This window comes from Neolamprologus multifasciatus, chromosome 16 (genome assembly GCF_963576455.1).
Source record: "Neolamprologus multifasciatus chromosome 16, fNeoMul1.2, whole genome shotgun sequence".
Lineage (NCBI taxonomy): Eukaryota > Metazoa > Chordata > Actinopteri > Cichliformes > Cichlidae > Neolamprologus > Neolamprologus multifasciatus.
This window is the reverse complement of record NC_140454.1, coordinates 11486550-11500682: the sequence shown is the minus strand read 5'-3', so window position 1 is coordinate 11500682 and position 14133 is coordinate 11486550. Positions and strand designations below refer to the sequence as shown.

The following is a 14133-nucleotide window of genomic DNA, read 5'->3' as shown; positions in this document are numbered from 1 at the left end:
GATGATGGTCATGAAATTAAATTGTGTATAATTTTGTGTCTTTGATTTTTATGCTTAATAATTTTTAAAGCAAAATAAACTAAATTCTGCTCTTTGACATTAAATTTGATTTCTTTTTGTAAGTACTCCTTTCAGTATTCTCATCACCTCTCCTTGCTTCTTATGATTTTACTGAATCCTTCCAGAATCGCCTCAGCGTGGGTATGTTCTCAGTGTTTCCCTGCATTGGGAGCCTACTGCCAGGGTCTCAGCAGCTGGTGACAGTGGACTGTGCAGCTGAACAGCTGGGCAGGTGGAGCCAGGGTCTGCACATTGACATCATTGGGCGTGACCCCTCAGACCATCCTGATGGCATACCCTACACACTGCTGGCTGAAGTCTGCAAGCCAGGTGAGAGCTGCATGATTCTTTTTTGATCAGTAAAACTGGTCAGGCTCAGCTCTACAGTCCTGAAATTACCAAAGGCATATTAAAAAGATTTTTGATCAAAGATCAAATTTTGTTCTAAATTTACTGCTAGCCGTTCTTTGACTTAAATCATATTATATCTATCTTTTTTTTTGTTTTCTAGGCATAGTATTGGATATGGCCTCCATCTTTGAGGAACACCATCTGTGCTGCAGCAGTAGCCAGCTTTCTTCAGAGCAGTTTTGCAATGCTAAAGGGATTTTTGTGCTGGATGAAAATAAGTTTATCTTCAACAAAATCCTGGTGGGTCAAACCAGCCGAGCTCGCTTCAAACTCACCAACAGCAGCAAGGTCCCCTGCATGCTCAGCTTGGCCATCAGAAGTGCTGGGCCCAAGGTGAAGTGTTTAAAGTCATAAGGATAAATGTATATAGGACTGTTTCTGTCTATCATAATGTAGGTAGAAGTTTGAGTCTAAAATATGTGTGTTTTACAGTCATCCCGACACATTGAGGTCTTTGACTTGCCTGTGACAACACTGAGCATTCCCAGCTTCTCGCACGCGTTTGCTGTTGTCACCTTCACACCTCAGGCAATGCAGCATTACAGTGTTGTGTTTGAGGCCAAGGTGGAGGGAAGTGGAAGGTAAAGAAGCAAATGACTATGTATGCCACTGCGGTGTTGTCTTTAGTTTTTCTATCCCTTCTTTATCCCTGTTACTACTGTATATAATAACAGAGTTACAGCACCAGTTGTTTTCTGCTGCTGACTTCTCCCACCCTGCTCTCTTCTCTCTGCTGGATTAAGAGTGACACCCACAATTAAGACCAGCGTGCTGGAGTTTGACCTTTTGGGACAAGGCACTCTGCCCAGTGTTTGTGTGGTACGTCCAGGTCTGAGGAGCAGTAAAGGAAGCCCAGTGCTGCACTTCAGATGGGTACCGGTAGGGCGCAGATATATCCGACCCCTGGTGCTGTTAAATAATGGAAATGTTCCAGCTGAGGTGAGAAGAGGGAAAAATTCCAAATTTCGTCTGTTTACCCATTTTAAATTCAGTAAAACCAAATTACACCAAAATATAAATATTATTATGTACAATGCATTCAGAAACATAACAAACAGTCTAGGTAGAATTTTATGAATAATGAATGTGTTTTCTGAAAATGTGTATAGGTCCAGATTGACATGCTGGATGAGCATGGAGTGTTCACCCTAAAAGCTGCGTCTGACAACATTAACACCTCCGTGGACTCCACACAGCGTGCTTCAGGTAAATAAAACTTGTATTTGTGAAACAACGCCTACAGAAAAGTGCACTGTAATTTTAACTGTAATGTTTTAATGCTCGTTTTACCACGGCACTCTGAAAATACAGCTGACATTTCTTTAATCTAAGCACACACACTGAATCCTTCATGCAGTGAAGCTTGCCTGCTCACTATTGTCTAACTCATGGTCAAATCAGTCACTTAGACTTCCTGACACATTGCAGAAACTGAGTTCTTAAGGCTGTAGTGTGACTTTCTCTCCTAAGTGGCCATCTTAACATTGCTGGGTACTGTCTTACATATTGTTGTAACGATTCATCACATTAGCTGGCAGTTTTTCATAGCCCATTCAATTTATGTCCCAATTTATGATTTATGGATCCTAACCGACATGACTCGGTTTTACCCTGTCTTTTGTGATCTTGTTTTAGTTTAACAAATGCACTGAAAACTAGTGGGTGAGGCTTACAACCATTCACACTTCCCACTCCTCAATGATTTCTGACATTTTTCCTTCTCCACAGAGCACAAATCAGTGCACAGAGTAAACCTAAAGCTGAAGATTAATGAACCAGTGGAGATTGAGGTTGGCTTCTGCTCTGATAAACCCTTGAGTGTCAAGGCAAAAATGTCACTGCAAGTGAAGGACAACCAGCAGAGCAACACTACAATAGAAGTAACAGGAGAGGCTTACCAGCCAATCATCTCTCTAGATCACATCAGCAGGTCGTTGCAGGATATAGGACATGAAGATGAAAAAGAAGGTATGGCATAAGATTTTTTTTTTACAAAACCTCCTAATCTTGTGATTTAGTTCAACAGAAGCTTGAGTCTTTTGTTAAAGACCTAATTTCTCATTTATAGGTAATTATGAGGTGCTGAATTTTGGGGACTGCCATGTAAACGTTCCATACAAAGAACATTTTACTATGACCAACCACAGCAGCAGCCAGGTGCTGAGGTTTGAGTGGCCCCCTAGTGGACCTCATGTCAGCTTTTCACCACAGGTAAAATATCAACAAAGTGGCAGAGGCTGTCAAAACTTTTAAATGGTGGAGCCAAAAAAAAACTTTTTCATAGCAGTGATAAAATGTGCTTTGTCAAAAGTTGCTGGTTAGTTTGGCATTATTTTTGAAACAAAATAATGCCTCAGTGCAATCAGCATTTCTCTCGTGCAATAATTAAATAATTTGTGGTTTTAAATATGTACCAATGACTTTATATTAATTTATTTATTATACTTGCTCTTTTTAAACTTTGTATTGATGTTTTTTTTGTTTTTATGTGAGCTTGTGCAACATAATTTCGTTCTGCGTTGCATATTTGAGGTAGTGCTGACAATAAAATGACAATGACAATAAAAAAAATCTTGAATCAAACCAGCGTCAACAAATAGTAAATGCAGCTATAGACATTATTTCTGAACACACGCAGTTCCTTTCCTAAGACATTGATTGTTGTAATTTTCCATTTTCTCTTGCTTGTTTTACTGTAAGCTCTGGAAAACATTTAGCTGCTTGTTGTTACAGGTGGGACACCTTCATGCTGGTTGCTCTAAGGAAGTGATTGTCACATTTAGCTCCAGCAAGGCAGTGACTCTGTCTCAGCTGCAAATGAGATGTAAGGTTTGCCAGGTGGAGTTCCAGCAGCCTGTAGAGGAGGTAGCTGACTGGGATGACCGACACAAGACGGTGCACTGGCTGAGTTCTTCAGAGAAAGCTTCAGATGCATCCAAACAGGCTGAAAAGGACAAGGTACATGTGGTGCCTAGCTTATTGTGCTAGAGAGACAAGTGGTGTCAAATGCTGTATAGGGAGACAAGTTAATAAATCACATTCTTTTATCCAGGTGATAAGAACAGATCCTGAGCCTTGCTGCTCTGTGGTCGACAGCTCTCAGGTGGAGCTTGAATTACGCATCAGTGCTGTCTGCGACTATGTGAAGTTAAGCTGCAGCACAAACACCATCCTCTTTGAGAAAACCATGCTTTTCCAAACCAGGCTGCAGCAGTAAGTCAGGTTTTGTGTACAACATATTCCAAGTCATCAAACCTAATAATATATAACATGGTATTCTTGTGAAACATTATTTGGGGTTTCTTATTCATCAGATAGAAATGAAAATACTAAAGATCAAAAAGATAGCCACTAAAGGCTTATATGTGATGTATATCTAACATTACATTCCTCAACATTGGGCACTGTATTCAATTCAATTCAAAAATATATATTTCTTTCTGAGTATTTCTGAGTGTTACTTTTTTTGTTGTCTGCACACACGCACGTAGACTGCAGGTAGTGAATGAGGGAAGTATGAAGGTGGAATTCTCCTGGGAAGTTCTCATGGATCCAAGCAGCAATATTGTCAGCTGTGACCAAGAAGGTACGACAGAAATATTATATCATCAATATTATTGGGTCAACTTGTCATTGTTGGATTTGATCCTGAAAATAAGTGCTATTTCTTTCTGTACCTACACGTGAGTACTTTAAAACCTGGACTTGACTCTGTGTAAATGTCTACATGTGGTGTTTAACAGAGGGGACCTCGACTTCTCGACCTGGCAGCAGATCAGCAGGATCGCTGACTGAAGCCCGTCCTCTGGCGAACTTGTTGTCACTTCTAATGTTGAACCCTGAGCTTCCTCCTTTCAGCATTGAACCCAGCGTAGGGACCATGAAGCCGGGTGCCAGGCAGAACTTCACTGTTCGCTTTTTACCCCTGCAGGTGTCCACTTTTCAGGGAAAGTTGTTTTGCAGGTAAGGGAAGTGTAACATTTCTATGCAGGTAAACGTTTAACTAGGTATTTTCTTCAAGTTTTTTAAAAATGGCGTCAATGGTTTGGATGCTTTTCTTTCCTTTTTGTGAGTATGCACATTTCTTCCAGTATTCAGAACTTGCAGGATGGGAAACAGGCCCCGTGTATCTCAGTGTGTGGCCGCAGCCTTTTGCCCCAATTCCACTTTGACCTGGAAGATTCAGACTACATCAGTGGGAACCGTCGTAACTCTGAATTCAGTGGCCCTCTGGACCCAAACACCAGAATTTTGGAGATTCATGCCATTGGTTTGTCTGTACCATCAACAAGGTAATAGCAAGTAAGGTTAGAACTTCTATCTCTGTCAGTGTAATCCGGGATGTTTCATGCTCTCGGTTGACTCTTTAGGTCTTTTAGTGTGGTGAACCCAACCAGTAAGCCCTACTCATTCAAATGGAGGTGTGAGGACAAAAGTAGGAGCCATTTCCACTGTCTCCTTCCATCTGGTGTCATTCCCCCTGGGAACAAAGCAGAAGTAAGAATAGACAGAGTCCACCCACATAACAATGATGGTCTTTTCGTCGTCAAGTATCTCACAGAGTGTACTACCTCATGCCCCCCCCCCCCCGCCCCCCCCCCCCCCCCCACCACCCCCACCACCTCTCTTTTGCCATGAAAATACCAAATAACTGTGATGCACTGGGTATTCTGATACCTTTCTATCAGAACCACCATTAACGTTTTTGGCAATTTGAGCTCCAGTAACTTGTCTGTTTTCATGAATGAGTCTTGGCCACCCCTGAACCTGCTTTGTCTGCTTTGTTTGCAGGTGTGTTTTGAGTATGTTGCCGAGCAGCTGGATGCAGTGGAGTCCTTCTGGACCTTCATTGTTGACACGCTATCACTATCTGTTCCCTTCCTATGTGTGGGCACTGCTAGAGAACCAATCACCTATCTCGACAGACCTCACTTTGACTTTGGGGAACTGCTTCTTGGTAATTCAGTTTTAATATATACAAACACAAATGTTCAAATAATCCCTTATACTTATACTTTGTGCGTATTTGCTTCTTTTGATGGTAAAATTAGATGATTTTTTGTCTTTAACTGGCTTGGCTAATGAAATGCAACAAAGAATACATGTCATTCAATACAATCTTACAATTGAGCATAGATTTACAGCAAGTGTGATGATGTCCTGCTCTGCCAACTCAGTCCCTGCCTGCATCAGCTGATGGCTCTACCAATGCCCTTCCACAAATCCAGTTGGCAGCTCTCACACAGGGCATGCTACCTAAGTTGCTTTAGCCTGCCTACGGTTGATGTGCATCTGCAAGCTGCTTTGCAACCCACTTCCAACACAGCTCCTCTTTCAGTTTATGCCTTAAGATTAGTAAATATACTGTCTCTAACGATATCTTGGTGTTAATGGCAGATGTGTTGCTACAATAGGTTTTTCTAAGAATAAATTAATCTATCACATTCTGATACAGATTACTTTGAATTTTTCCATGTACTCTTAAAGGAAAAAAAGTGGAACAGGCAGTTAATTTTGTGAGTGAAGAGGAAGAGCCCTTACATTTCTCTGTGGTTCCTTCATCTCTTTTCTGTGAAGACCAGCAATCGAGGCTCATATTGGAGCCCATGACTGGCACAGTGGCACCCAAAAACAGGTTAATGACATTATAATCTTAATTAGATAACGATGAAATATGCTCCCCAATGGCATGTTATAGAAAGTCTAAGAGAAAACTGCATCAGATAATTGTAAACTGTTTTGTGCAGGTTGCCGTTATTGGTGTCGTTCACCCCTTCCTGTGAAGGTTATGTGAGTTTCAAAGTGGTTCTGAGGGTGAAGAAGAAGTCAGAGCCACTCACACTGATCATTAAGGCTGATTGTTTCACCCTGAGCACTTCTGTACAAGTTGAGAAGCCAGAGGGGGGCCTCAAAATGATTGCCCCCAACCAAGAAGAAACTCTGGACTTTGGGGAGGTCAACACAGTTTGATGATACAGACAAAAATATTCATATGTATATATGTACAGTCACCTTCCTTTACATGAGAACTTAGAGCTTCCTGTGTGTCTGTCTGTACAGGTGGGGATTTCAGAGCAATCCACTTTTACTTTTCTGGTGTCCAATCTGTCAAGATTCATCCTGGAAGTGAACTTTGAACTAATGGGTCCCAAAGCACTGCAACAGCACTTAGTCACAAAAACACAAAATGCTGCCATCGATGCTGGGAAGCAGCTGCAGTCTTCACTGTGTTTTTTCCCCCAGTGCATTTGCAACCTCAAAGACGTCAAACTAAATATCAAGGTAATAGGCTGGTGTGGATTTTTACAGAGGTAACATGCTTTAAAGGATCAGCGAGGCTTTTAAGTCTAAAGGAAAACATCATGCTTGTAGTTCTCTTTTAAGACAAGCTCATGTACATGTAGGCAGTTTGGCTGAAGTTATCATTTTCATTAGCAGTTATTGTTATACCATAAAAATAGATAATCTTTTAGAACTAAGTCTGTCTATCTGAGTATTGTGTGATGTTTTTTTTGTTTCCTTGCTGACAGTTTAACCAAAAGGCATTTCCAGTGGAAATGGGCTGACATATCCTGAGCATAACCATGTATAATGTGGCTTTGTAGCTTATCAAGGTCGTACTAAAACATTTTTTGACAGATTTTCGAGCGCCGTGTGCTACATAAAATCGGTTTGAGGTCTGTGAGCACAACCAGAATACATAAGGCGCACAGGATTATAAGGAGCACTGTCCATTTTTCAGACAATCAAAGGATTTTAAGAGCGACTTATTTTCCGAAAGACGGCCCGCTTGCATGCCCTACCAAAAAATGTGCTTTGGTGTGTATCTGATGGATGAAAGCCAAACCAGTTCCACACCACTGAAGTTGCACTATTTTTACAAACCAATTCTGGTTCATCTGTTTCATTCGACGATCCTCTTTCGCCTTCTCATTCTCCGTCGCCGCCATGCTTTTTCTGCCATGTGCGTATGAAAACAAAGGCACTGCGCATGCACATTTTACCCATATTCTATCGCAACATTTTTTTTCTTATCTTTGCCTAACATTGTACCGGTATTACAGTGAACGGTATGATATGGCCCAGCCCTAGGTGTGAAAGATAATAATTTTTGAATTTTGCTTTCTGGGCATTTCCCTTTCTGATGTAAATTTCTTCTTGATTCATCTCATCAGGTGAAACGTGGGTCTACATTTGCCTTTGATATAAAAGGCAAGGCTGTAACACCCAGTCTCGAATTCTCCTCTACCAAGCTTAACTTCGGGAAGTGCTTCTTGTACTGTCCTGGTATGGAACCGGCAACTCAGACCCTAGTGTTAAGGAACAACGGCAAAAGGGACATCAGGTGTGTTTAGGTCTCAGAACGATAAGCATGATTTTTTTATAAACTATTGGATTAGGGTTCTCATATTTATTAATATAATATAATATGTAATATTAATATTATATTAACACATAATGTTTTGCTGCAAATATCATGAAAGCAGAACAGATTTATTTTAAAATGTAAGGTAACTGACATTTGATATTTCTTATCTCTAAACTAGTTTTCTGGATTTATGGTAACTTAATGTTAAACAGTTGTCGTAGTTTGAATTCCAGTTTTTCTAGGATTCAAGGTTCTTCAAACATTCAAAAGATGTTACTGGTTTTACTCTTATCTGGCTCGTTGGCTGGTCCTGTCCTGGCCAACTCTGCATGATGCGTGGGAAGAAGAGGGAGACACTGCTGTAACTTTGCATGAAGCAGATCTTTAATTCTTTTCATATAGGGCAGCAACAGTGCATGACAATATCAGTTACACTTTACAGTTGATTACAGTAACTTAATGACTGTGTCAGCCCTTCATGGTGGTTGCAGCTCACTGTCACATAATCTTGTCCCAGGCTTCCTACAACAGGAAGTAACATCACACAGAAGGTCCAGAAACAAAAGGATCATTTAGAGCCTGATTGATAAATTGCTTTTAATTCAATTTCGAATTTTTATTCAGCATTTTTTCAGTGTCGCAGTTTAAAAATACGCTTTTTTTTTAACTGCTGCAGCAAACCATGGATTACTCATTTACATTCTGCTCGAATCAGCCAGTTGTTGTATTTGTTCAGTTTATATGTTGCCACTGGGAAACTGCAGATTTTGATGTTGCATAGTTTATTTCTGTTTGACAAACATTGCAAAATCAACACTCAGAACATCGTAGAAGGATGTTTCTCCTGCCTCTTCTTTACTTTTTAATTTGTGTTTATCATTTGTCCCAAATACAAATACTAGCATATCGCTAATATCGCTGATAGTGACGCCACCAATATATCAGTCAGGCTCTAGTATCATTCAGATTTTTGTTTTTTTGTGTCAGGTAACTCTGAGAACAGCACGTTGCTGTGTAGATAAACAAAAATTTGACTCACAGAATCTGATCCTTCAAATCTTGTGCTTTCAGCAGGATGCCTCAGTTCTGTTTCTCTCCACCACTCAGTTGTTACTATAATCAGAATAAATGAGATTTTGAGAGTCTAAAATTAGATTCCTGTCTTCTGCTCCTCAGCATCCAGTGCCAGTTCAAGAACACTGCTTTCTTGGAGATGGACTTCCATGCAGATATTTTGTCACCTGGTGGTGTAAAAGAGATACCATTCACCTTTTATCCTCGTGAGCCATGTCAGTATCACGAGAAGCTCACCTTCATCTTAAACAGCTGTGTCACAAAACAGGTGGAGATACTGGGGCAGGGCATCGAGATGAAGGTGAGAATCACTGTGCAGGTGGTGGACTCAACAACTATGTTTAGGTTTTTCGTCAAAATACAATTTTGTCGTAAAAAAAATAGATAATAATTAAAATGATATTTGAAATAATAAAATTAGCACAAAGAGCAAAAATAATAATAAAAGAGTATAAAATGATAATTAGAATTACACTTAATACAATAAAATAAGCACATTAGATTAAAACAATAAAATCAGGGTCAGACTGTGTCATAAGCCAAGGAGTAAAAGTGAGTTTTAAAAGTGGACAGTGAAGAGGCCTCTCCAATGTGCTGGGGCAGATTGTTCCACAGATTAGGAGCAGCAATAGAGAAGGCCCTGTCCCTTCTGAGCTTTCTCTTGTACCTGGGTACCTCCAGGAGCAGCTTGTCAGCCTACACCTAGAACATAGATTGAATACCCACCTCACAGTGGTTATGGATGGATTAAAAGGCATATTTTAGATCTAATATCAATATAGCATTTAACTGTATTATGTGTTTGAAAAAAGCAACTTGAACACATGTAAGATTTATAAAATCAAGCTACATATTTAATAATTTTATTGATATCAGATTTTCAAAAACCTGGATCCAATGTGAAGATGCTCCGATGTCCACTGGCTTCATAATTTGACCATAAAATGTATCAAAAGCAGTATGTTTTTAATATCATATCCTGACTTTTTGTAGCTGGAAGTTGAGCATCCAAGGCAGAAGAAGGTGAAATTGGGACCTCAGAAACTGGGTCAGAAGATCAAAAAACAGGTGGTTCTAGTAAACCGCAGCAGTATTGACCTTTCTTGCACCCTAATGCTCAGCACAGATACACCAATTGATCAAAAGGTATGCAGACAGACAACACAGGCAAGATATGCATAAACAGCAGTCCACTCGAGCAGCACTTCATGTCACCCTCTCTCCCAGGATCTGTGTTTCAGTCCAGAAGGTGAGCTGAAGCTGAAGTCTAGTGGCGGGTCATGTAATGTTCAGATCCATTTCTCACCTCATCAGCGCATTCGTCCCTTCATTGCTAAACTACAGGCAAAGTGTTTAGGCTTGATCCAACCCCTGCTGACCATCCAAGGCTCTTGCCAGGTACATAAATTTCACTGTGAAACAGATAATCTGTTTCTTTATGTGTCTTGATCAGCATCAGCTTCTAGGAGTAAATTGTAACATAATTTTTTTTAATAAACCTTTCCTTCAGACTTCCTTTAAAAAAGTTGTGAATATAGACTGTATTACTAATATGAATTAAACTGAATGCTATGATCTTATAACAACGATTACCGTTAACAAAATTCACAAAAAACTACCAGGGTGTTGAAGTTCAGCTGGACCAGGACTGGCTTTCCTTTGGAGCTGTGGTCCAGCACTGCCAGGTCAAGAAGAAGATTGTCATGACGAATACTGGCGACAGTAGTGCCAGGTAAGGTTAGACGCTACCAGCAAACAAATCTCCACACAGACACACAGTATTGTGTTATTGCAATCAGCTGTCACATGCACAGGATTATATCCTCCTATTTGCTTTTTACTTTTCAATCCACCTTCTTACAGGTTTAACTGGAAAACAGAGGATTTTCCTGCAGAGTTGTCCATTGTGCCATTAAAAGGATTTATCAACCCAGGGATGGAAGTTTCCTTTCAAGTGACGTTTGCCCCTGTGGAGCTGCGTAGCGACACAAGATATGAGAATCTGTCCTGCTTTGTGGAGGGTTCCTCCTCACCCATCACCTTTACTGTCACTGGCTCCTGCATCGCCACCTCCACCAGCAGAGAGGTTTGACTGAAGCACCTTTTCAGACAAATACAGTGTTGAGTAATATAGTAAACAAACAAAAAAAAACATCTGATTGATCATTGGATAGTTACTTATTAAGAGCTATTTCAGGTTAACGGAATGCTTTTGACGACCAGTGAGGATGAGAATGTGTCATATTTACATGATGCATGTATGTATGTACTTTTAAAAACCACTGACTTACATGTGTATTCACATGCAGAGCAGCAGTGCTGTATGTATTCAGTGAACTAACGATGCAATTCTGTTTCCATTTAATTATTTTAAATAACCACATGGCATGGCATAGTTTCAGGTTTCTAATACAAATCTGCTCACTCACATGGGACAGTGTTTCCAGTAACCAGTCAATAAATTCAGCATTGGCTACATCATATCTATTAAGAATAAAATACTAATATGTAAATGAACTAATTGAAACCAGATGATGGCACAATAGTAAAGATGACTGTGAGTGTTTCAGATTGTAGGAATGGTTAGTGGTCAACATCAGGCAATGTGAAACATATATAAGAGTTTTTAAAAAATATTACTTGGCTTCAATTAGCTCTGTAACACTAATGGCTACAAGAAGTCTATCTAGAGATTGAGTTGAAGGTAATCTAATTTTTTACCATAACACAGGAATTAAATTATCATATCAGCAGATGTAGCTTAGATGTGGGAAGATTATGTTTTGACATCAGAAGTTTAAACTTCACACATCATCTGTTCTTTGTAATGTCAGCGCCTTTGAGCCATCTGTCACTGAACTGTTGCTGCCATCTCTCTGTGTGCAGGTGGTGAATTTTGTTTGCCCAGTTCGTGGCTCTCACACTCAGACCCTGTCTGTGCTCAACCCCACAAACCAGTGTTGCAGCATCGCACCTGTCATTGAGGGTGAGCACTGGAGTGCTGCACTCTCTGTGAACTTCGAGCCCCACCAGAACACGGCATTCACAATCACCTACCGACCTATGACCATGACTACTTCTGGAAAAAAACATCAGGTAGAGGAGCAGTGCCATTTTAGTGGCACTGAGTTAAATATGAAATGTATGTAGATACGATTGATTGATTAAATGGATTTAATCCCTGAAAATTGTACATTTCTCCTTCCTTTTGCCTCAGGGATCAGTCTTTTTTGCTTTTCCTGATGGGACAGGCATGCTGTACTCCTTGCAGGGAACTGCTGATCCTCCTAAAGCAGAGGACACTATTGTGCACGAGCTGCCGGCAAAAACTAGCCACACCGTGCTGCTCCCTGTGCACAACTGGCTCTCTAGGCAACAGCGGTAAAACACTTAAGACCACATTTACTAATCAGGGTAAAAACACTGAAAGGTGTGGTTATATTTATGGGGAAGTTGCACTGTTTTCTAGGCACAGGCACAGTCAGTTCATTTTAATATGACATGCTGAATCAGCAAGGTTAGCACAAGGTCAAGAGATGATATTCAGCTAATTTACTAACAGGAGAAGTTTGTTAATGGCACCACCAAATATTGTTTATTTATGTGTAATAAAACTTTATTAAGGAAAAATGTGTTTTTGCAGGTTAATAATGTAATTGCATTGATCAGAACAAACACAAACAACCGCTTCAAACTAAAAAACAAATACAAAACATCAAAATAAGAAATGGGCTGCTATTAAAACTTCTCGAGGCATGATTACTGTCAGGATAAGGTCCAAATTCAGCAGCATCATCCTTGCATTCTCTTTTTTCCTCAGCCATATTTGTTGAAATTCCTGCCACAGAAGCCACAGAATGTTGAAAAGAACCTAATGTCAAAAATTGAAATTTAAGTTTTGTTGCTGCAGATATTGTGTGTCTCCTTTAGTTTGGAGGTCCCAGGTGGCTTGGTATAAGTTTTTATCACATCTTTGTCTGGATTTCCAAATAAAGTGACACGAGTGCAGAAACGTCTCCTAAATCTCTGCAGCAGTAACTGACACATTCAAGTGTAAAAAAATAATATATGTTTTTTTTTCTCCTACTTTAAATGGAATGTTGCCAATGTTATGAATCTGTTATTAAATATTTAGCAGCAAAATATACCACTGTCTTTACCAGCTATTTTTTTTAAAATATGTGTATGCTGCCTAAACTGACCCAGAGATAAAAAAACTGTAGCTGGGTGAAGTGGAAATAGAAAATTTAAATATTCTAGCACTTTAATAAAAAGTGGAGGGAATGATCTCAGTCATGTCATGAATGTTCTCATCTGTGTTCTCAGGTTCCTTGTGCAGCTAGAGATAGTGAAGCCTGATAAACCAGATGCTACAGTGTCCCTCAGGGGCATCAAGTTCATCGATGTCCCCGCCCATGCTAACAGGGACTATGAAATGTCTTTCTTTACATATACAGAGGGACAGTTTAACACCAAGGTTTGATCAAACATTACACATTTCCAGATCTGAACTGACATTTGTTATCCATCATGACATCCTTTGATCTTTTTCTTCAGGTGACATTCCGTCACCATGAGACAGGTGAGTACTTGTTCTACCTAGTTACATTCAAAGCCACGTCTCCAGGAGTCCTGTCCACCATAGAGTTAGTGACATCAGTTCGCCGGGCGGCCTCAGCCACCGTTCAAGTAGAGAACCCCCTGACCACAGCTTCCTGCCTCACCACTGAGTGTAAAAGCCGTGATATCATTGTCCCACCTCAGCACATGGTGCCAGGCCAGTCCAAGGTGAATACTGAATACGTCTTCCATCATACTTGGAAAACAAACAAACAAACAAACAAAACCCCTAACTGTGTTTCCATAAACAAACTCTTATTGGCACTGTCTGTGAATGTCTGCCTTTCCTTTTAGGGTGTTTTGCCTTTCGAGTACAAGCCTCTGCAAGCAGGCGAGTCTACAGCACGGCTAACTTTGTTCAGCAGTGAGCTGGGCCACTTCCACTATGATCTGCTTCTCAGAGCTCTGCCTCCGGCACCAGAGAAAACTGTGCACTTTAACGCTTTGCTGGGCCATAGCCACACCATCACTGTAAAGTTTATCAACTATGCCCGCTTCAAAACCACGTACTTCTGTAAGGTAAAAACAAAACAAAACAAAGAAGAAGAAATAGCCCTCTTCTGTCTTTGTATACATTCATGCTAGGATGACTTTATATG

The 14133-nt window shown here is 40.2% G+C and overlaps 2 protein-coding genes across 3 annotated transcripts in view; one reads left to right on the top strand and one right to left on the bottom strand.

Annotated features, from left to right (window-relative positions):
* Positions 1-14133, bottom strand: part of LOC146500345 (CD209 antigen-like protein A) — a 231089-nt gene that overhangs the window by 86556 nt on the left and 130400 nt on the right. The gene's annotated exons all lie outside the window — the stretch shown is intronic.
* LOC146500349 (hydrocephalus-inducing protein homolog) overlaps positions 1-14133 on the top strand; it is a 51712-nt gene that overhangs the window by 36293 nt on the left and 1286 nt on the right. The window contains exons 64-91 of the mRNA XM_085135790.1: positions 186-390; positions 572-804; positions 904-1052; positions 1215-1410; positions 1581-1677; positions 2200-2439; positions 2540-2682; positions 3205-3429; positions 3524-3684; positions 3963-4057; positions 4215-4434; positions 4563-4763; positions 4842-4968; positions 5263-5428; positions 5959-6106; positions 6219-6426; positions 6532-6753; positions 7647-7816; positions 9017-9215; positions 9908-10060; positions 10142-10312; positions 10537-10646; positions 10778-11000; positions 11801-12010; positions 12132-12295; positions 13241-13391; positions 13472-13702; positions 13829-14053. Of these exons, the coding sequence (XP_084991916.1) occupies positions 186-390; positions 572-804; positions 904-1052; positions 1215-1410; positions 1581-1677; positions 2200-2439; positions 2540-2682; positions 3205-3429; positions 3524-3684; positions 3963-4057; positions 4215-4434; positions 4563-4763; positions 4842-4968; positions 5263-5428; positions 5959-6106; positions 6219-6426; positions 6532-6753; positions 7647-7816; positions 9017-9215; positions 9908-10060; positions 10142-10312; positions 10537-10646; positions 10778-11000; positions 11801-12010; positions 12132-12295; positions 13241-13391; positions 13472-13702; positions 13829-14053 (5043 nt within the window). The remainder of the gene's footprint in view (positions 1-185; positions 391-571; positions 805-903; positions 1053-1214; positions 1411-1580; positions 1678-2199; positions 2440-2539; positions 2683-3204; positions 3430-3523; positions 3685-3962; positions 4058-4214; positions 4435-4562; positions 4764-4841; positions 4969-5262; positions 5429-5958; positions 6107-6218; positions 6427-6531; positions 6754-7646; positions 7817-9016; positions 9216-9907; positions 10061-10141; positions 10313-10536; positions 10647-10777; positions 11001-11800; positions 12011-12131; positions 12296-13240; positions 13392-13471; positions 13703-13828; positions 14054-14133) is intronic.